At 31.7% G+C, this 23,695-nt stretch overlaps 2 protein-coding genes across 5 annotated transcripts; both read right to left on the bottom strand.

Moving 5' to 3' along the window:
- Nucleotides 1-1,291: 1,291 nt before the first annotated feature.
- Nucleotides 1,292-14,441, bottom strand: LOC112802989 (disease resistance protein Roq1). Of its 2 annotated transcripts, XM_072236471.1 has the most exons (6): nucleotides 14,244-14,441; nucleotides 5,030-5,458; nucleotides 3,229-4,363; nucleotides 2,851-3,120; nucleotides 1,572-2,761; nucleotides 1,294-1,475 (listed from the first exon to the last, which is right to left on the bottom strand). In XM_072236471.1, exons 1-6 carry the CDS (start codon nucleotides 14,291-14,293, stop codon nucleotides 1,388-1,390), a joined length of 3,162 nt encoding a protein of 1,053 aa, XP_072092572.1. In that variant the 5' UTR covers nucleotides 14,294-14,441; the 3' UTR covers nucleotides 1,294-1,387. The 2 variants fall into 2 exon arrangements, with proteins under 2 accessions (XP_025702220.1, XP_072092572.1); XM_025846435.3 differs by lacking the exon at nucleotides 14,244-14,441 and having other exon boundaries at nucleotides 1,292-1,475; nucleotides 5,030-5,664.
- A 1,788-nt stretch (nucleotides 14,442-16,229) lies between these two features.
- Nucleotides 16,230-22,330, bottom strand: LOC112802991 (disease resistance-like protein DSC1). Of its 3 annotated transcripts, none has more exons than XM_072236473.1 (4): nucleotides 21,777-22,325; nucleotides 21,242-21,404; nucleotides 20,864-21,133; nucleotides 16,230-16,373 (listed from the first exon to the last, which is right to left on the bottom strand). In XM_072236473.1, the coding sequence occupies exons 1-4, from the start codon at nucleotides 22,283-22,285 to the stop codon at nucleotides 16,368-16,370; spliced, it is 948 nt and encodes a 315-aa protein (XP_072092574.1). In that variant the 5' UTR covers nucleotides 22,286-22,325; the 3' UTR covers nucleotides 16,230-16,367. The 3 variants fall into 3 exon arrangements, with proteins under 3 accessions (XP_072092574.1, XP_072092573.1, XP_025702221.1); XM_072236472.1 differs by lacking the exon at nucleotides 16,230-16,373 and adding an exon at nucleotides 18,808-19,406 and having other exon boundaries at nucleotides 21,777-22,327; XM_025846436.3 differs by lacking the exon at nucleotides 16,230-16,373 and having other exon boundaries at nucleotides 20,708-21,133; nucleotides 21,777-22,330.
- Between the last annotated feature and the right edge of the window lie 1,365 nt (nucleotides 22,331-23,695).

The following is a 23,695-nucleotide window of genomic DNA, read 5'->3' as shown; positions in this document are numbered from 1 at the left end:
TAAATTTTAAATTAAAAACTATTTAAAATTAATTAATTATCTCTAATTTAATTCTAATTTCAATTTAATTCTATTGTAATCGTACACAGTGGCGGAACCAGAAATTTTATAAGAGGGGGGCCAATTAAATATAAAATATAACAAAAAATTAACAAAATATGATTTGTAGCATATATATCAAAAAAGTAATTATATTATATAAAAGTCAATGTTCAACTACATACTAAAACTTTATGGTCCAAACTTTATGTATGCTCTACGAATTTCATCTTGTTGATTGATAGGATAATTCCAAATTTGCGGACGCTTTCCGGGATCACGCATCAATGTATCAATATTAACTTGATCTATTTCAGTCCTTGCTATTTTGGAAGCAGGGGGTTGAATATCTTGCTCAATAAGTTGTGTCACAGGTTGTTCAATAATATTTTGAACATTACTCAAAGAATCTGAAGCTGAATTTTGTTCATCATATATTCTCTCTTTTCTCTTGAAAAATGAGTGAATTGTTTTCATCTTTGACATTTTTAACTTAACTTGAACTATCTAACAAAAAAAACAAAAATAATTGCATATATATTATTTTCTTAAAAAAAATATTAAACCTATTGAGCAATAACAAATAATTTTAGAAACACAAATATATAATAACCAAAAATAAAGTTATTGATTTACCTGATTATTTTTTGTTCCAAGTCTCACAAAAAAATAATTCTATTGAGTTTTGTCCTCACTTCAATCTTTGAACACTGTCCATTATAAAAAAAAAAATAAATTAATTATTTTAAATAAATAATGTAAATAATACTTGACATTGTCATTAACTTAAAAAAAATTGAAATATACCTCTTTGAATCTTTGTTGTGCATTCAATGGTTAATATTTTGTTGTTCACTTCTCTTCAATGGTTTTTCTTCATATGTCTTGTTTTGGTATGGAAAGAAAATTAAAATGAGAAGAGTAGAAGACCAAAAGTTTGGGAATCACTAAAAGAGAGAGAAAAGTGACGCTATGCCTATGATAGTTTGAAATAAATATTTGAAAAATGTACTAGGGTTACTTTAATTAATAGTATGGGCTTGGGCTAGTATAATAGAACCATTTTTATTAATTATTAGAATGAGCTATTTGTTAACAAGAACAACAATAATTCAAATATCCAATACACAGTGCAGTTTTTAGTTATTTTAATTTATAAAATTTTGTAACTTATATTTTTTTTAATATTATATATAAAAAAATTTAATATTATTAATTATTACTATTTACTATTTTTTTTAAAAAAATTTGGGGGGACCATGGCCACCTTAGGTCCCCCCGTGGATCCGCCACTGATCGTACATATTGTATAATAACTCCATTGGATTGCTCTTCTTTTTCAGCTTTTTCAGCCAACCGATATTCTTGCGAGAAGGGCATCACTTTCACGCGGGTCATCGTTCGAATATTGAATATCCTCCCTGTAATAATATTTCCTGTCAAAAACAAGATGATTAATTTTAAATTAAAAATTATTTAAAATTTATTAATTTCTTTAATTTAATTCTAATTTCAATTTAATTCCATCTTACTTGTACAATATGTACAGTTGCTCCCTTAGATTGCTCTCCTTTGTCAGCGAATCGATATAAGTTACTCCCGGAAGGGCATCACTTTCACACGTGTCACCGTTCGAATATTGAATATCCTCCATGCAACAATATTCCGTGTCAAAAACAAGGCTGCTCCGTTTCATAACTGCTCCCACCGCCGTGTTCTTTCCCTCCCCCTCCGTACACGGCCTGTGAAAATACATCTCGCCAACAATCTGCACCAGATTCCATTCATTCTCCGACTCCGACTCCGATCTGAAAACATATCGCTCGCCGTGGCCTTGAAGTGTGCGGAGAATTACATTCACCAGTAATGGCTGTGTCCTTCTTGTCTCAGAGATTACGTAAACACTCGACGAAGAGAACATGTAACTGCGATTCACCAACACAAGAACCCTAAACTCTAGAACAGAGCCAAAGGTGTCAATGTCCGTTGTTTCAGTCGTAAACAACGCGCCGATTACCCCCGGGAGTTTTCTCCGGTACCTGAAGCTCACACTCGATGCACCCTCAGATCCGGCGCCGCGTTCTTCTTCCGGCGAAATATGGCGGCGCCAATGGTGAGATGATTGGATGAGATTCGAATCACTGGAGACTGTGCAACAAGCTTCCCATGGAACCAGCGGTCGAGGACCGTGGTGAATCATGAACTCTGATGATATCTTTTGCTCAAATCCGTGTACCACGGAATTCAATCGAAATCCTCTTTGTTTCGGAAAAATCACGACCTCGAGTTTTGGTAGCAAGCGAATGCAGCCTTGTAGACTTTTCAGATCTCTGCAGTTCCTGAGATACAAGCGCTCCAGGCTAACAAGATTGAACATGGTGAGTGGCAAATCATATATGGCGGTGCTGTCTAAGTAAATTACTCGAATGTTTTCCATAGTTGCTACGATTTCTGGGAAGCACACAAGGCTTGTGCAGCCACTGAGGTCCAGAGTCTCAAGAGATGGAAGATTGATTTCGTCTACGAGAGTGCGGAGCTTGGTGCATCCTTGAACACTCAGCAAAATCAATTTCTCCAGAAATCCAACTGACCTGTGGACTTTAACTAAATTTCGGCAGTTATCAAGACACAGTGCTCCTAAATTTGGGACTCCTGAAAGGTCGGGTACTTCTGTCAAGAATTCACACTCTCCAAAATCCATGAAACTCAAGGAATTGAAATTCTGCATAGAAAAACATGAGGATGATAGTTAGAGAATTGTTAAATGAATAAACATATTTGATTGAGTAAATAGTAGGAAATGATGCATGCCTTGAGTGGATTGTCCAATTTGAGAGAACTGTTGCACAAATTGAGTATGAAGAGTTTAGTGGGATGAAAATCAGAGGGTAATGATGGTGATGGATATCCATCCCACTCCAACACTCTTAAACTGTTTGACAGATGATCAGGACCAACTGAAAAATGTACATCCCAGAATATGAGAACTTTGAGATTCCTCATTTTCTTGAATGCTTTTCCATTCCAATTCACTCTACGCTTGCTTGAGTGCAAAATTATGACTTCAACTCTATCACTTCCCTGTATCATCATCATTGCAAACACCAAACATATATTTATATATATGTCAAATTTTACATGTAAGGTTGTAGAAATTTACAAGCTGAATACATAAATATAACAACATACCATGTCATTTTCTAGAACATGAACAATGTCCTCATCATTCCATAGTCTAGAACGTTTGCCAGGCTTAGAAGTTGATTCCCTTCTAACAATTTCTCTACCCATATCTTGAATCAAATCATGCATTCTCACACAATTATTATTCTTGTCAATCTTCATCAAAGATCTGTCGATCAAAACGTCAATACCATCTTCAGGGTGGAAACCACGGACATGTAGCATTTGCTTCACATATGATATCTTTTCCTTGTTGAAGAAACAAGCTATATCAAGAAAAATACTCTTCTCATCTTCATGTAGTCCATCATAACTTACCTCGAGCACTTCTTGAATCTTCTTAATGGGAATTTTTTTGTACTTATCTAATGCAGAGCTCCATTGATCTATGCTCTTGTTATACAAGTTAGAGCCTATTACTTCCAAAGCCAAAGGAACACCACCAGCATAAGAAAGAACACGGTTGGAAATATCTTCATACCCTGACTTAACTTTGTTGCTTCTAAAGGCCTTCCAACAGAACAATTCAAGAGCTTCTTTTTTGTTTAACTCTTTGACCTCATAAATCTTGTTTGGATTCATCCCATATTGTGCTTCTAACAAATGTTTGTCCCTAGAAGTGATAATTATCCGACTACCTGAACCGAACCAATCATCGCCTCCGGCCATAGCCCTTAACTGGGTTAAGTCATCAACATCATCAAGAACCAAAAGAATCTTCTTTTGTTGAAGCCTCCTTTTTATAATTGCAATCCCTCTGTTGACATCTCTTATTCTTATATTACTCTCATCAAGAACTTCATAAAGAAGTGTCTCTTGGAGTTGTGCAAGACCATGATTCTTGTTGATTGCATTTTCTCTAACATCAGCAAGAAAACACAAACCATCAAATTGATCAGCAACAGAGTTATACACAGCTCTTGCAAGTGTTGTTTTACCTATTCCCCCACTTCCACAAATCCCAATCATGTGTACTCCTCCATCTTTATTATTATTAGACCCAAGTTGTAGCAGAGACTTCACTTCTAGCACTGGTGATTCCAGGCCAACCGGGTTGTCAGCAACATGTAAAGGAGTGTAATTCAGCTTTTTGGGGATGTCACTAACAATGTTTTCAATGAACTTGTATTCCTGTTGAGACCTACATTTATACAAGTTCATATTAAGCCATGTTATGAAAACAAAGCATTATTATATATTATTTCACATACTTTTCTACTAAAATTAAATAATCAATTATTAAAATAATTTATGAACATTACTGCTATCATGAAATCACTCGTTCCAAAATATTAAGCTACCAAGAGAAGATAATATTAATGGTTATATCTTTAACATTTTCTCCCAAACAAAAATCTCTTTTGAGTTTGTTTGACTTTTTGCAGAGACCTTTATGTCATGAAACCACTCATCCTAAAAATTTAAGCCGATAGAAAAAGACAGTTAATGGTTACATCTCTAACAGCTACATAATCGGTAAATATGATCATTTTTAGCCAATGCTTAGCCAACAATAATTCGTAACCATATTTACAAGAATTTTGCATATAAAAAATATATAGTTGGTGTCTATATTTATTAGAATTTGCATACATAAACCAACACAATTTGTATTTATATTTTTCAAAATTTATACATATAAATTAACAAAATTTATTTGTTAAAGACAATTCAATGTCTGTACTAGTTAAAAGGCCAAAAATATTAAAAAATATTTGACGCAAGAGTTTCTCTGTTATATAACATGATTATAAAAGCATAGATATAATTTAAAGGAGAGTGTGACATGAGGCATGTAGATTATTACCCTGGTTTGAAATGTGAACCGGACAAATTAGCTGCTTCACGTAGAGCATTCCTCCATTTTTGTACCTTGCCATTGTCATCATTCTGGAACCGTTCTTCATGTTTTGCTAATGCCCCCGCATAGCTACCTTTCTGATGGCGAACATCTGATGGATCCACATCATAAAAGATTGGCCAAACCAATCTTCCTTCAAGTTTCAACAGCTCAAGAATCTTTGCAAGCTCGTCCAAACAGAAAGCAGATGAGGCATAGTTCTTAGAGAACACAACGATGGCAATCCTAGATTCTTGAATAGCCTTCACAAGTGCTGGAGTAATTTCTTCCCCCTTTTGAAGCTCCTCATCATCAATGAAGGTGTGGATCCCCTTTTGATCCAGTGCATGGTAGAGATTACTGGTGAAACCGTTTCTAGTATCTTCTCCTCTGAAACTGAGGAAGACTTCGTATGGGAAGGAAGAAGAAGATGACGATGATGGTTCCGCCATTATCATATAATTTGTGAGCTTATTAGTATATTTAATTAGTTCCTAAATAAATAACAATAATATAATATATAATCAAATGTAGAGGGTTATGGATAGAGTCGATGGGGAAGACCTTGACTAATAAAGTAAACGCCAGATATGAGAGGAAGGTATACATGAAAACATACAGAAATTTCTTATGGCATCTCCACCGGACTAAAAATTGAAGCCCCATTACTATTGTGTCAGAGGAAAAGCAGAATTGAAGCGTTGGAGTGGAACTAAAGTGAGTTCCCTTACTCATTTTAAGAAGAGGGAGTAAAGACTCTCATTATTCAATTAACACTTGTCAAATGACAAGTTATGTAAAAAATTAATTAAATAGTTATATTAAAAAATTCAATAATAATTATAATGATTAATTATATTAAATATTGATATTTTTATTTAATTAATAATTTATATTAATTATTTAACTAGTAATTAATTAAGTAAATAAATTATAATTTATTTATTAATAATTATAATAATTAATTAGATTAAATAATTAAATTTTTTTAATTAATAATTTATATTAATTATTTATATCATAATTAATATTAAATATTATTTATATTTATATTATTATATTAAATTAGCCGTTACAAAACTAGTCATTGTAAAAGTAGTTATTAAAAACTAGTCGTTACTATGTTATCATTATTATTAATAAATTAATATTTTGTTACTCTATATATACTATTTAGATACACTTCTATTCTCACACTTTTTATTTTGCACCATACCATCAATTTCTCTAAAGAAATGCCCAACTTCGAAGTATGCAGCAGCATAGACAATTGAAAGAGGACTTGATTGAACACATATGGCAATTTCACAATGTTTGTCGTCAACTATAGAGTTTAATTATGTTTTTATTTGTATTAAGTAATTTTACAAATTAGTGTAACCCGGGATTATATATTGTGTATTATTATTATATATGAATTTATTTAATATTAATGTCTTTTAATAGTAAAAAAAATTAATTATATTAATTTCAAGTATTTTAATTAATTAATTAAGTGGGACCACAACAGGGACTAAAGTTAGTTTCTCCTAACGGAGAAGAGAGATGTTTTAAGTTCCTATTTACTGTTTATGACGCAAAAGTTGATGTGGAGTTATTTTTATAACAGGTGGGTCATAAACAGAAACTGGGATGAGTTCCTACTAGAGATGGTCTTATATGAACTAGCATCTTTAATTCAGAACTTATTAAACTATTCTTCCATCGAAACAATAAAAAAGGTCTCACATGTACAAATTTAGTCCAACAAATTTAATTTTTATTATCTTATTTTATCTTATCTTATTTTTATATATTTTTTATTTTATTTTATCTTTATTTTTATTTTTAATAAACGCTATTCTATATATATTAAATTTTATTTTTATAATTCAATTAATCAACAATTAATAAACAAATTTTCATTTTTTTATTTTTTTATTCTCTTACAATTTTATTAGAACTGTGATTATTTTTATATAAAATTAATAACTAAAAGGTTATAAATATCTAAATTTTCACTTTTAAAATTTATAACTGTTGATCGTATTTTTAAATTTAAAATGTGAAGTTAATCGTAAAACTAAACAAAAATTAAGTTAAATCTTTGATTTAGATTTAAGTTATAATAAATTTATTTATTACTCGTAAAAATTACAAGAACAGATAATTGTAAATTTTACAAATATTTTATTTTTCTTAGATGATAAATTTAATTAATTTTCATTCGGGATATATATATATATATATATATATATATATATATATATATAAATTTACAAAATTGCTTTGGGTTTATTAATTTTTTGGTGTTAAAAATCTGAGATATCATGTCTTGGAAATGATGTGCTGATCTTCGGTTGATCTTGAGAGATGTAAATACAGTAGCAGACATCATAGTAAAGACTGCAATGAGGACTATTTCTCCTCAGATGAAGCTTCTATTACCTTAAAAGGAGTTTAAAAGTAATATTCAGCGAGACTACCTTTCTTAAACAGTTTCTTATTTTTTTTTCTTTCTTAGTTTTTATTTATTTTTTTTAAGCCACAAAAAAAAACAGCCTTAGCAGTTACGTTTAATAAGAGCCTAGTTTTGAAGTCATCGTTGAACTCTTGAAGCTCATAAAACCTGGGCACGGATTCCGTGCGCCGTGCATGTTTGGCTAATCAGTGTGCCTAACATTTAATTTTGGCTGACTGGTACGTTAGGTAAAGAGAGCCGTTAGATTTTTTTAACTTTTAACTTAACGGTAGAGATTATTCTGTTATTTGTCTCTTTTGATTGGCTAGTGAATACTTTTTGTAGGTTTTGTGTCATAGGAGTCACTTTAAAAATTTTAATTTTTTGGTGGTTATTATTATAGATCTAATATCTATCTGGGTTAATAATTTAATATAACAAAAATTTATGATTTTGTAAATTTAAATTAATTAGAGTTAATTATTCAGTTTTATGTTAAACTAAAGAACAATGAAGTTGGGCTGAGAAAAGAGATTTTTTGTGGACTGTTGCTGTCACTCACCTTCGTGGCTTTTATGCTGTTCAAGTTGCAGAAAATTACTCCGTGTGGAATCGCCGGTCAAGATTGTGCACGGTTACTAAACGGTGCATCTGCCTCGATGAAATTGAAAAATTTATTACCTTAGCCTGTTACTGTCATAGCCGGAACATGAGTAACAAATACCGGTAGTTTGGTTTGGGCAGATGTTTAGATTTATCCGAGAGAATTAGCGGTGAAGGATCGGAGCGGCATAGAGACGGTGGGCGAGAAACTGGCTAAGAAGAGGGCAGAAGATGTTTCGGGTCGGGTCATGTTGGCACACAGTTGGGTTAGACTTGATTGCATCCATTTAAGCAATACTCATCTGAAAAGAAGATTAGACTGGTATAGACTAATTATTTTTGACATGGAGACCAATTTCTATGCTATGGAACTGTTGAACATGAGGATGTGGACACTTCTGAAAGGATGGAGTCGTTGAAATTTTCGGTGAAGTGTCGACAATGGATTTTGGGCGTGCCGAATAAAATGCTGCCAAAGCCACCATAACTGAGTGGGGGGAGAAAAGGAGTTGCTAGCGCGACGGAAAAGCGAGTAGGAAAGGTGGTGGAAAGATTTCAGTCGTTATCGGCGCTGGAGATAATAGAAGCGTCGGTACACTACGGCAGAGGAAGGAGAGGAAGAAAACCTAGAAGAGGAGGTTAGGGGCGATAATAATTAACTAAATAGTGAGTGTTTAACTAATTTTAATAATTAAATTAAATGTATTCATTTAAAAAATTAAAATAAAAGAATAACCCCTCTATTTTATATATAATTGTAGAAAAGATCCTAAGAAAATAAATATTTTTATTTTGATGCTTTCTGCCATTTCAGTGTGCCAAACAATTTTTTGACGCTTCAGTGTGCAAACATATGCGGCGTACCAAATCCGTCCCCATAAAACCTTTTCATCCCATGTGCTTGTAAACAGAACCAAACCAAGTTTTCCACTTCATCAAGAATGGCAAGTCATCCACATCATCAAGAATCAAAAGAATCTTCTTTCGTTGAAGTTTTTTTTTAAAAAAATTATTTAAATAAAATAACTATATGTAAACATAACAATAAAAAATTGGTAAAAGATTTAAAATATTTGATTGAACTATCTAATATAATATGTGTTTATATTTTTTATATTACTTTTACATAAAAATAATTTTGTGACAAAAATGGTATTTTTTAAAAAATAATAAAATAAAAAATATATTATTTTTTTTATTTAAAATTGCATTATCTTTTTTATATGAATGGATAAAAACCAGATTGTTTATTCTTATAACCTCAATTAAATGCTCCAACTTTTTGGCTAGTTAGTGTTCCACGACTAGTAAAGTGTTGGTAAATTTATTATATTTACATATGTGTATATCTTTTATATATATTTTTTAGAGTTTATACCTATTTTGGTCTTTAAAGAATTTTAGATTGGACACTTTAGTCTCTAACTAAAATTAATTACGTCTTAACAATTAACTCCATCAGTCATTTAGACTACGTTTGTTTTTAGAGACAGGACAGAACATGACACTAAAACCGAGACAATAGGACAGAGATACTAAAAATTATCTTTTATGTATTGTGTTTGGATACGATGAACAAGACACTAATGTAATGTCTAGTATTATGTTTGGATACACATGGACAAAACTAAAATATTATATGAAATGACTAAAATAATCCTGTGATTCCAAATTTTCTACATCAATACAAATTAATTTAATAAAAAATGAGAGTACGTAAGAGTACAGACGAAACTTGAAAAAATATTTGAAGAGGCAAAAAATTTTAATAAAAAAATATATTAGTATTTATATTAAAATAAAATTTATAAATATAATTATTTTATTTTAAAATTTATTATTAATTTGTAGGAATATATATGGTTAAGATTAACAAAAAAAATAAATTTGAGTTTGATTAATAAAAAATTTTGTTTAAGTTAATAAGCCAAATTAATTTTAAATAAAAAATTAATTTAAAAAAACCATTTTTACATGAAAAAAATTAGTTTTTGCATATAAAAATCTATTTTTATTTAAAAAAAACTAATTTTTTTATCTAAAAACTGATTTTTTTTATAAAAAACTGATTTTTCTTTAAATTATATAAAATCAATTACAATTTATAAATTATTTTTTAGCATTTTAAAAGATCAATTTTACTTTTTGCTAATATTTATCTTTCAAAAGTTTCAAGATTAATTATTTTTGTTATTATTTTTATTACAAATCAAATAATATATAATATAAGGTTAAAATGGTATTGAAGTAAAACGATAAAAAGAAAAGAATTATCTACCCCCAATAAAAAATTCTATAGAAAGGAGAGAGTACCTGAAAAAGAAAGAGTCAGGAAGAAAAAAGTATCTCTGAACAACGCAATAGGAAAAATAAGAAGGGGTAATAGTGGAAAAAAAGGAAAACAAAATAAAAAAATTGTCCGTGTCCACTCTTCCAAATCTCGTGTCCATCATTGTCCTTCGTGAAAGAGTGGACACAAAAGTATAAAAAACTGTGTCGGAGACAATATGTCCATTGTCCATATCTCTGCTTCCAAACACTTTTTAAACAAGTATTGTCCATGTCTCCGTGTCCTGCCCCCGAAAACAAACGCTACCTTAGGTCCTTTACTCCGTTAATTCTAACGGAGGACAACTCTAACAGGGAACAAAATGGTCTCTGATCTCATCTGTTCGAAACGACACTATTCTCTCCCAATTTCCATCATATATCGCATAACACTAATAGTCTAATACTGTAACTTCAAACTACACAATGCACACTCTATAAATTTAATGTTCACAAGAAAAAAAATCCTCAACTTGTTCTCAACCAATTCATACTCAGGAAACTAATGCATATGTCTCTCAACTAGTATGTCTCTCAATTAGTTGTCGTCTTCGATGGATCCCATGAATCTAGACAAGTCTGATTTGTTAAGACTCGTTGTCGTCGTTGCCATCTCCCTCCTCCTCTGCCCTAACATCTCCATGACCACATTGTCCACCACTCAGATCGCTTCTTCAACTTCTTTTTCGAACCAATGTTCAGTAATCGCTTCAGTTTCCATATGAGCGGCAACGGCGACATTGCTCGTTGTAATAGTTTGGATGCAAGGTCGAAGCTGTCTGCCAACTTGGACTCCGAGAAAGAAGGAATGAAGCACTCGATGCCTATTTCAAATGAGAATTTGCATATGATGTCGAAAGAGAATCTTCTCATGATGTCCTAATATCCAACAATCTATATTGCTTCCCGGTCATGGACGTTGTCGAGGTTGGAGGTGATGTTATCAAAGACGTGGAAGTGGATGCTTTTGGTGGGTGAAGTGTAGAGGAGGTGGATGTACCAGTCACAAAGATTTAGGAAGTGTGTGGTCTATGACATGTTGAGGTAGGTGCGACATGTGTGACAATTACACGTTGGCTTAATCTTGGAGTTAAAGAAGAGGAAGGAAAAGATGGAAAAGAAGACTGTGAAAGTGAAGAAGGAGGGTATGAATGTTAGGGTTATGCGAGATATGATAAAAATTGGGGAAGACCAGTGTCATTTTCGAATAAATTGGTCACGGATCATTTTGTCTTCCGTTAGAGTTGACGGAGCCAAGGACCTAAGTGACTGACGAAATTAATTATTAGGAACCAATCCAGTAATTAATTTTAGTTAGGGACTAAAATGTCTGGTTTAAAATTTTTTAAGGACCAAAATAGGTATATACTCATATTTTTTATGATATAAAATATATTTTTTTTATTTTCTCTCGTTTTTTATAAATTATTTTTAAATAAATATACATAATATTTCTCATTTACACACATTCTTTTTGGTCTTTATTTACACCCATTTATGTGGTGGTTGGGTGAAATTAAATTCCTACTCATTCCTTCGGCTAATTTTTTTTTTTTATATTGGATTATTATTGGTGTTTTTAATTAATATTATGATGTTTTGGTGTAATATAGTGATATAGAATAAAAAAAATTGTGAGTAACGATTTCAAATAAAACAAAAAATTAAAAAAAGTTAACAGAAATTGTGAATTACGATTTTAAATAAGACAAAAAAAATTTGTGAGTCACAATTTTAATTTTTTAATTAAAAAAAATGATTTATGAAATTGCGAATAACAATTTTTTTTGTTATGCAGATCGTAAGTAACGATTTATATTATACATCACACTTGTAAAATATATTTATTTTAACTCATACTAACGTAATACATTCTTTCATCCATCATATAAAAAATAATTAACTCCATTCCTTCCGTTTTTTTCGGATACACCTAGTCATTCTATTCTAAGCTAGCTCCGGATAGGTTCATGGTTATGTTAATTACTATTTTATAAATCAAATATGTTAAATGTATATTAAAATTAATTATTAGTATAGATTATAAAATATATATTAAAATATAAAATATACATAAAAGATATATATATATATATATATAAATTAACTATATTATGTATACAAAATAAAATATATATTAAAATATAAAATATATATATAATAAATAAAACTATATATATAAAAACTAATTTTAATATGTAAATAATATTTTTATACATAATTATATTTATGACTAATTTTAGTATACATTTAGTATTATTTATAAATAAGGAAAACATACTTACTTTGAACTTTGGAGAATGTTTTTATCTGAAAAAATATTTAAAAATTTATTTTTTAAAATAAATAAAAACACTTTATTTACATAATTTTTTTTTATTTTTTTAGAATTTAATCAATCTTGTCAACTTGATGTTGGGATCAAACGGCTTAGCTCCATCTACAGTGCAAGACTTGGTTTAATATCAATTATATTTGCTTTGTTAGAAGGTACACTGAATTTAAATTTTAACTATGATTAAGAAATTGATATATGAAACTCATAATTTAAAAAAAAAAGTGTGTAAGGGTATAACTTAAAAAAAAAAAGAAAAAAAAAACTTAGCTCCATCTGAACTGTCTTCAAGAAAAAGCAACACGTGATTTTAAGTAGGAGATGAGTCAGATGACAGGACTACATGCCATAAATTAGCTTAGCTGAGGTCAACTTTAATTAACAGTATCGAATTTGAATCTTTAAAAATTAACTTTAATTTTCTTTAGAATATAAAATAAATTTTTTATTATTATATCAATAAAATTTGTTTCCATGTTATGAATCCAGAGACAATAAATCTTTCACTTAGGATACCTATTTTTATCTCATATATATTCAGTCTTTTCAATGTATGCCACATAATTTTTTCATTAACCCTTAAACTTTATTATTTACCATGCCTATGATTACCCCACGTGACATGCTAAATTATAATCTGAATAAAGTAGAAATAAGTTACTTTAGTTGACTTAAACAATGTGAGGCTAATTTTTTTTTATATTGGTTAAATATATGTGTAATATATTGTTATTGAAAGATTAGGTGTTTTTTTTGTATGGTATTTTATTCAAATCAGATGGTTCGATTTGTTTGAAGACAAAAATAAACTGCAAATTGGAGGATCCGATTTATTTGAAGAAAAAATAAATTACAAATCGAAGAGTCCGATTTGTATTTTTTATTTATTTATTTATTTTTTAAAATAAAAATCGGATGGTCCGATTTCAACATAAATTTTTTTTTATTTTCGAAATCACAAATCGGACAATCTGATTTATGATTGTTGGTTTGAAAAATGAAACAAATTGGAGGTACCGAGTTGTTTAAACCATACTAGGATAAAACTCATCTCTTCTCACATCATTGTGAGATACACTCCTCTCTCTAAACAATGTGAGATAAACCCTAAACAATGTGACTACCTAATAATTCAGAAATCAGAAATTAAAATTAGGTGAGCAAATTAAACTTAACTCATAACCTTTTTTCTAACTCTGACGAAAAGCTTGACTTGACTAAAAACAAAGTAAGAAACTCAGGTTAGGTAACATTTTTTATGACAGCAATATCGAATATTTTTTCCCATCATGTTACTTAGATTTATCACTTATTCTTAATTATTAATTGTTCCACAACTAAAGCCGCCAATTTCGTTAAAAGGCTTAGTTTGTGCTATTTGCTAATTGCTACTAAAAATTTTCGTATATGAACCAAGTTACCAAACAATGTGTCAAGAATGGTAAGTCAATAAATTAAGAGAAATAAATAGTTACCAAGGCATAGGCACCAGCAGCAGCAGCACCAAGCTCGCCAAGGTGCTCATGGTGCTTGTGTTGTTTCTCCTCCTTCTTATAGTCAACTACCTCTTCAAAAGTGTTATCCTCATCCTTCTTGTGGTGGAAGAGGTGGTGGTGGTGCTTCTCCTCAGACATGATCTAAAAGCTTAATATGAATTAAAGAAGTGATGAGTTTATGGAGTGATGTGAGAATTGTGAAGGGAATAGATATATACCTATTTATAATATATGATATATTATTATTGGTTGGTTAACATAACCAGCGTGTTAATGGTTGTTTGGTTTTGTTAAAGGAGAAGAAGTTAAAACTTAAGTAACAACTTAAGTAACAAATTATGTGAAGTCAGTAAAATTCTGTTATGAGAATAATTCAGTTAGAGTGGCTGTTAGAGGTAGTTAGAGGGTGTTAGTGCAGTTTTTATTAAGTTATAAAATAGAAGCTAAGTGCCTTTGTATAATAACTCTCTAATCACACATTTTCTTCATTCAAATCTTAATCAATTTGGTCATTATTTTCTCTGCATCATTCTCTCTTTTTCGGCAACAGTATTATTTCTCAATAGGTTTCTCAATAGGTGCAAGATCGTTTACATGGTATCAAGAGCAGGTTGAAAACGATCATGGCTCTACCCCTTGCAACTTCATCAACAAATCTCAAGAACACACTGGTTCCTCTGGCAGACAAACTTGAAGAAAATAACCTCTCAACATGGAAGCACAGCATCCTTCTAACAATTCAGACGCTAGAGCTTGAGGATCATCTCGATCCGTCAAAAACTCCATCACAACAAGAATCAGTTACAATTGTTGAAGAAAGTAAAAGCTCAGATTCTGCACAACAAACTCCAACCCCCTCTGTTACAAAAGATGAGGTCCCTGCAACATCGAACTCCACACCTACATCAACAATTCAAAAGGACTCATCCAAATACAAAGAATGGAGGCAAAATGACCTTGCACTCATGACATGGGCTGTGTCCTCCATGAATGGTACATACAAGAACAAGATGGTACATTGCGTTACTTTTGCTGAAATGTGGGAAAAGATTAATCACATCTTTACGGTTTCTTCAAGAACACGTATTCAAAGTTTAAAGACTCAGCTTAGAGCTTGCGAGAAAACTACAACAGTTGCTGAATATCTCTCTACAATTCGCAAGATTGCAGACTCCCTCATTGCTATAGGTTACTCATTTCAAGAAGATGATCACATCCAAGCTATTTTGGATGGTCTTACAGAAGAATATCAAGGCTACATCACGTCAGTGATGTCTCGAATGACAAATTTCACAATTCATGAAGCTGAATCATTTTTGCTTGCCTATGAAGATATGATCGAGAGGTTTAAAAAGCCTGAACAAAGGATTGTTTTAGCAAATTTAGTTCAAGCTTCTCCATTTTCACAACCAAACTTTGGAAGAGGCAACAATGGAAAAAGGGGCCGTGCTGCGAGATCTATGAGAGGGGGTGTTAGATTTATGAATTCAAGACCCCAATGCCAATTATGTGGTAGAATGGGTCATGTAGTGCAAAATTGTTATCACAGGTTTGATGCTCAATTTCAAAATCCATCATCTTCAACATCTTCTCAGACTGCAGTTCCATATGCAAATTCACTTCCACCACCTCCTCCAGCATCCTTTCATCAACCTCGAGCATACATGACCACCTCTTCCACCCTGAATGACAGTGCATGGTACCCAGATTCTGGTGCTTCACATCATATTACTGCTGAACATGCCAATTTTCTGAATTCCACCGATTCATCACAAGGCCCTGAGCAATTCTTTGTTAGTAATGGTCAGGGAGTACCTATTTTACATTATGGATCAACAATTCTTTATGATAAATATCAAAATATTTCATTTAAATTGAATAACTTACTGCATGTCCCTTCTATTACACAAAATCTTTTGAGTGTGTCCAAATTTGCTGAGGATAATAAAGTCTATTTTGAATTCTGGCCTAAATCTTGTATGGTTCGTGATCAGGTGTCCAAGGACATTCTCCTACAAGGAATAGCTAGAGGAGGCATTTACTCTTTTGATAATCTAGTGGTGCCAACAGCATCTCATCTGAATCCTACTACAAGCAATTTGCCTAATTCTGTTTCACATTGTAAATTTGTTAGTACAAAAAGATCACAAAAAATCACGTTTGTGTAATGCGGATCCTATTAATGCTACTGATTGTAATAATTCCTCTATCAATAGCAACATTGACACTAATAGTAGTTCTTTCTTGAATAATAATGCAGTAAAGAGTTCCTTTGATTCTATCTTTCTGTCCAATTATACTACACCTAATTCTCACTTTTCTATACCTGATTCATTAGGATCTAATGCTAATTTTGTTACTTCTTCTACAGGAACATTATTAACATCTTCTATGAATTATCCTGTGGCTTATTATACTTATAATAAGAATATTGATGACTTAGAGCTCTGGCATAAAAGACTTGCCCATAGCTCTCTTAAGACAATAACTCAAGTCATGCACCAGTGTGGCATACAGACCTCCCCAATTGATGAAAATCATAAAGTGTGTGAGTTTTGTACCATTACAAAAATACATCAATTACCATTTAAGACATCAGAATCTGTTTATACACAACCCTTAGAATTAGTATATGTTGACATTTGGGGCCCAGCTCCCTTTCCTTCTCATCATGGCTACAAATATTATATTAGTTTTTTAGATGCCTTTAGTAAATATACTTGCATTTTTCTCTTATTCAACAAAAGTCAGGCTCTAGAAGCCTTTCAAAAATATAAATCTTTCATTGAAAATCAAACAGGTTGTAGAATCAAGGCCTTGCAAAGTGACCATGGCCAAGAATTTCTATCTAAAACCTTTTCTACATTTTCCTCTAACAATGGTATATTCCATAGATTGTCATGTCCATATACACACCAACAACAAGGATCTATAGAGAGAAAACATAGACACATTACAAAGTGTGGCTTATCTTTCTTGGCCACTGCTTCAATGCCTCTTAAACATTGGGACTCAGCCTTTCTTACTGCAGTCTATGTCATCAATCGCTTACCTACTCCAGTTTTGGACTCTAAAAGTCCTTTTGAGGTTCTATTTAAGAACAAACCAGATTACTCTACTTTTAAAGTCTTTGGGTGTGCTTGCTATCCTCTATTGACACCTTATAACAAAAGAAAATTTGATTTTAAATCTCAAATGTGTATTTTCTTAGGATATGATTCTAATCATAGTGGTTACAAATATTTATCTAAAGAAGGCAGAATCTATCTTGCAAGAAATGTTGTGTTTAATGAGTTTCTTTTCCCTTATCACACTTTGTTTCCAACTATTAGTACTAATCTTTCAAATGCAACAGCTCCTTCCAAGCATGTCATTGACAATGCTACAAGTTCATACTTTTCTATCTTTAGAAGAAGTACAATGCCTTCATCGAGCACTTCTACTAATTCCAACAATATCATCTATACTACAACTCCTACAACCACTGCTGATATTACTTCTAGTAGTCAAAATACACCACCTATGATTTTTGATTTAAATACTGTACATCCACAAGCTTCTGCTGCTAATCAACAAACACACCACCAGTCCACGACAATTTCAAACTCTGGAATTGAAACAAACATTCACCCCATTCCACAATTACCACCACCAACCACAAAAGAGTGTAATACCCACCAAATGATCACTAGATCGAAATCTGGTATATCAAAGCCAAAAACCTTTCTGGCCAAAATAGTAAACAATATTGATTTAACAAAAGAAACCCCAACTACAGTTCAACAGGCATTACAATGCCCTCATTGGAAGGAGGCCATGGACAATGAAATCAAGGCTCTCTGCAAGTGTAATACTTGGACACTAATAGATCCACCACCAAATGCAACAATAGTGGGTTGTAAGTGGGTTTTTGCAGTAAAGAAAAATCAACATGGTGAAATCCTTAGGTACAAAGCTAGATTAGTTGCCAAAGGATTTCACCAAATTGAAGGCATTGACTATGAGGAAGTCTATAGTCCTGTTGTACGACCTATCACAATTCGAATAATCATAACAATAGCATTAACACAAGGCTGGGTTATGAGACAATTCGACTTTGATAATGCCTTTCTCAATGGCAAATTAGAAGACAAAGTGTTTATGCAGCAACCTCCGGGCTACACAACTCAGAATTCTACAAGAGTGTGCAAGCTGCACAAGGCCCTCTATGGTCTTAAGCAAGCCCCCAGAGCGTGGTATCTGACCCTAGCACACACTCTAAAACAGTTTGGATTCTCTAACTCAACTTCCGATATAGCTTTATTCATTCGAAGATCTGAAAATTCTGTTATATACATGAACGTTTATGTTGATGATATAGTGATTACGGGCTCTAACCCAAATGAAATTGATGATTTAATTACTTCTTTGAATTCAATTTTCTCTCTAAAAGATTTAGGCAAATTCAATTATTTTTTGGGGTTAGAGGCTCAATTTTTGGCAAATGATAAACTATTACTAACACAATCTAAATATGTACATGATCTGTTAATTAGAGCAGGGATGAACCAGTCAAAATCAATGCCAACACCAATGGTGTCTTCATTAAGATTGCACAAGAATGACTCAGAAATTTTTGATGACCCTAAGAAATATCGATCAATTGTTGGAGCACTACAATATTTGACCATCACACGACCGGATATTGCTTTTGCAGTAAATAAGTGCTCACAGTTCATGCATCAGCCAACAATTGAACAATGGAAGGCTGTCAAGAGAATCTTGAGATATTTACAAGGTACCCCTAATCAAGGCTTAGTGTTTAACAAATGTTCTGACTATAGAATTATTTCCTTTGCTGATGCAGATTGGGCGACAGATTTGGATGATAGAAGGTCGATCAGTGGCTATTTGGTATTCTTAGGAAGCAACCTCATTGCTTGGAAGTGTGGAAAACAATCGAAAGTTAGCAGGTCGAGTACCGAGGCTGAATATCGAGCGGTTGCCTCTGCTCAAACGGAAGTCATGTCTATACAGCAGCTTCTTCAAGAGTTGCAAGTTCCATAACAAGTGACACCAACGATCTATTGTGACAATCAGAGCACTTGTCACCTAACTGTGAACCCACTTATGCATAGCCGTTGCAAGCATCTTGAAACTGATCTACACTTTTTGAGAGAGCTAGTTAATAGAAAGCAACTTTTTGTAGTTAATATACCTGCACAAGATCAGATAGCAGATATATTGACCAAATCCCTGTCTTGTAAATTGTTTGAACGGTTTAAGTCCAAGCTTAGGTTGGGAACAAAGCCCCAACTAAGCTTGAGGGGGGTGTTAAAGGAGAAGAAGTCAAAACTTAAGTAACATCTTAAGTAATAAATTACGTGAAGTCAGTAAAATTCTGTTATGAGAATAATTCAGTTAGAGTGGCTGTTAGAGGTAGTTAGAGGATGTTAGTGCAGTTTTTATTAAACTATAAAATAGGAGCTAAGTGCCTTTGTATAATAACTCTCTAATCACACATTTTCCTCATTCAGATCTTAATCAATTTGGTCATTATTTTCTCTGCATTATTCTCTCTTTTTTGGCAACAGTATTCTTTCTCAATAGGTTTCTCAATAGGTGCAAGATCGTTTACAGGTTTGGTTGCTTTGCAGCTTTCTTGGTAGGCCATACATTTTTTCATAGTAAAATTTTGGGTCCAAAAGATATCATCTTTTAATCTCTAATGATTTCTTCAAATTCATTGAATGTTATAACTCTAAAGTCTAATAATAAACCAGCCTAAGCCAATAGTATTTGCACAAATCAAAATGTAATAATCTCTTGTTCATCAATTTAGTCAATGGCTACTCATATAATTAAAAAAAATCTCCCAATAAGACTGGCTAGATATAACCTATGATTTATGGGATAAAATAATGGAGTTAGCAGCAATATAGAGTGAGAAGCGCGGTTAAGGAAAAATCTAAGGAACCAGCAGTTTTGTTGAATTTTGGCCAGCATGTAACCAGCAGAGAAAGGTGAACCATTGGATGAAATCTCACACCAATCTCACACCATCAAATCATCATTGATGGCTAGTTGATGGCTAACAATCACAAAAATTGCTGGCCCCCTAGCATTGCTCGCGCGGTTAATCATGATTTGTGTCCATTTTGCAGAAAGAAAGTAAAATTTTAAAAGAGTAAACCTTTATTTTGATTTAATTGTTGTATGTGTTATTGGTTATACATATTTTTTTAAAGAAAGTTAGGTAACAGTACTTTTATTAAAATTTGACCAGTATTTAATTAATAAAAAATAAATAATTTTATACTATTAAATATAATCTCATACTATTAAAAAATATTAATAATAACTAATTAATAGTCACAAATTACAAAATCTATTAACTCTCTAACACTCTTTTATTTTTTAAATAAACCTTTGATTATATATATTATATTATCTAGACATCAGGATAATTCTATAATTAAAAATTAATTACTAAATCAGTTATTATTATATATTAGTTTTATACTAATCTTTTCATAACAACTAATGCTTATTTTTATACAGAGAATTGTTAAATGAATAAGCATATTTGATTGAGTAAAATAGTAGGAAATGATGCATGCCTGGAGTGGATTGTCCAATTTGAGAGAACTGTTGCACAAATTGAGCATGAAGAGTTTAGTGGGATGAAAATCAGAGGGTAATGATGGTGATGGATATCCATCCCACTCCAACACTCTTAAACTGTTTGGCAGATGATCAGGACCAACTGAAAAATGTACATCCCAGAATATGAGAACTTTGAGATTCCTCATTTTCTTGAATGCTTTTCCATTCCAATTCACTCTACGCTTGCTTGAGTGCAAAATTATGACTTCAACTCTATCACTTCCCTGTATCATCATCATTGCAAACACCAAACATATATTTATATATATGTCAAATTTTACATGTAAGGTTGTAGAAATTTACAAGCTGAATACATAAATATAACAACATACCATGTCATTTTCTAGAACATGAACAATGTCCTCATCATTCCATAGTCTAGAACGTTTGCCAGGCTTAGAAGTTGATTCCCTTCTAACAATTTCTCTACCCATATCTTGAATCAAATCATGCATTCTCACACAATTATTATTCTTGTCAATCTTCATCAAAGATCTGTCGATCAAAACGTCAATACCATCTTCAGGGTGGAAACCACGGACATGTAGCATTTGCTTCACATATGATATCTTTTCCTTGTTGAAGAAACAAGCTATATCAAGAAAAATACTCTTCTCATCTTCATGTAATCCATCATACTTAATGGGAATATCTTTAACATTTACTCTTAAGTAAAAATCTCTTTTGACTTTTCTTGATTTTTTTGTATAGAACTATTCATCTTAAAAATTTAAAGCTAACAAAAAAAATAACATTAATGATTATATTTTTAACAGTTACATCATCAATAAATATTATTATTTTTATCCACACTTAGCCAACAATAATTTGAAGAGTTTTGTAGGTAAGAAACATATAGATTATTACCCTGGTTTGAAATGTGAACCGGACAAATTAGCTGCTTCACGTAGAGCATTCCTCCATTTTTGTACCTTGCCATTGTCATCATTCTGGAACCGTTCTTCATGTTTTGCTAATGCCCCCGCATAGCTACCTTTCTGATGGCGAACATCTGATGGATCCACATCATAAAAGATTGGCCAAACCAATCTTCCTTCAAGTTTCAACAGCTCAAGAATCTTTGCTAGCTCGTCCAAACAGAAAGCAGATGATGCATAGTTCTTAGAGAACACAACGATGGCGATCCTAGATTCTTGAATAGCCTTCACAAGTGCTGGAGTAATTTCTTCCCCCTTTTGAAGCTCCTCATCATCAATGAAGGTGTGGATCCCCTTTTGATCCAGTGCATGGTAGAGATTACTGGTGAAACCGTTTCTAGTATCTTCTCCTCTGAAACTGAGGAAAACGTCGTAGATCCAATTCCATGTGAAGGAAGAAGAAGATGACGATGATGATGATGGTTCGACCATTATCATATAATTTGTGAGCTTATTAGTATATTTAATTAGTTCCTAAATAAATAACAATAATATAATATATAATCAAATGTAGAGGGTTATGGATGGAGTCAATGGGGAAGACTTTGACTAATCAAAGTAAACGCCAGAGATGAGAGGAAGGTATATATGAAAACATACAGAAATTTCTTATGTGAACTAGTGTCTTTAATTCAGTTAGCTACGGTGTTAGTGTTTTATGGAATGGGAATAAAACAGAAATTTTTAAACCTAAGAGGGGAATAAAACAGAAATTACAGGAAACATTTTTTTGTACAAAAATGCTATTTGTACATTAAAATCGGTCACTAATGTATTTGTGTATAAATATATATGTGCTTTAATTTATTTTCAATGTATATTTGTATTCCAGTATACTGGGGTGGCTGATTTTAGTGTACACGTAGTATAACTCATTTCTGTATTTGCAACAAATTTGGGTGTAAAACGAAGATATTTGGGTGTATTTTTATTTTGATAAGTTCTGCATAATTCAGAATTCTTCGTCTTCCTCCTTCTCATCTTCTGCTATTTCTTCTTTTTTATCTTCTTATTTCATATTCTCATAATTCTTTTTGGGACGAAAAAATCAAACAAAGAAGAAAAAAGTATGTAATGTTGTAAAATCAAAAGAAAGAGGAGAAGCACGACGATGAAGATGAAACACGTGAAGAAAAAAAAGGAGAAACACAAAGAGAAAGGAGAAGAAGAAGGAAGAAGAGGAAGAGGAGAAGAAACATGAAGAAAAAATGACAGTTGTAGTTTTTATCGAGGAAGAAAAAGAAAAGTCGTTCATAATGGTGAATGAGCACTTTGGAAATGTGATGCGCGTGTTAACACGCTTTTGTGGGTGAGCATAGCTTCTATTGGATTTAGTCTAACTTATAAAATTTGTAAAGCAAAAAAACTTGTATGTGTAGTATAACTGTAATTATAATATAATTTTTTATTTTGTTAGTAATAAGTATTCATTTTGACCTTACACTTTTTCATTTTTCTATTTTTTCCAACAACCATGCATAAAAGGCAGTCCAATGATCCTCAATATAGGTATAGAAAAATGCTACGTGTCCTTTAAAATTTAGCTTTGATTCAACTTTTTAATTCAAATAATATTATTTAATTAAATTTTAATTAAAATACATTTTTAATTTATAGTTAAACATGTTAGTAATTAAAATAAATTTAAATTTTAATTACTAAAATTTCTCTTACTTCTTATTTACTTCATAAAGTAGTTACTTTAATATTTTTTTATTTTCTCTTCACGATTCTCTCTCTCGTACATTCTTTTCTTTTTCTCTCTTACGTTTTTCACAAACAAAATTTTTTATAGAAGAATGCTACTCCTTTACAAGTAAATTTACTATTCATACTTATTATTATTAT

Source organism: Arachis hypogaea, chromosome 5 (genome assembly GCF_003086295.3).
Source record: "Arachis hypogaea cultivar Tifrunner chromosome 5, arahy.Tifrunner.gnm2.J5K5, whole genome shotgun sequence".
In the NCBI taxonomy this organism is placed as follows: domain Eukaryota; kingdom Viridiplantae; phylum Streptophyta; class Magnoliopsida; order Fabales; family Fabaceae; genus Arachis; species Arachis hypogaea.
This window is presented reverse-complemented; position numbering and strand designations above follow the sequence as displayed.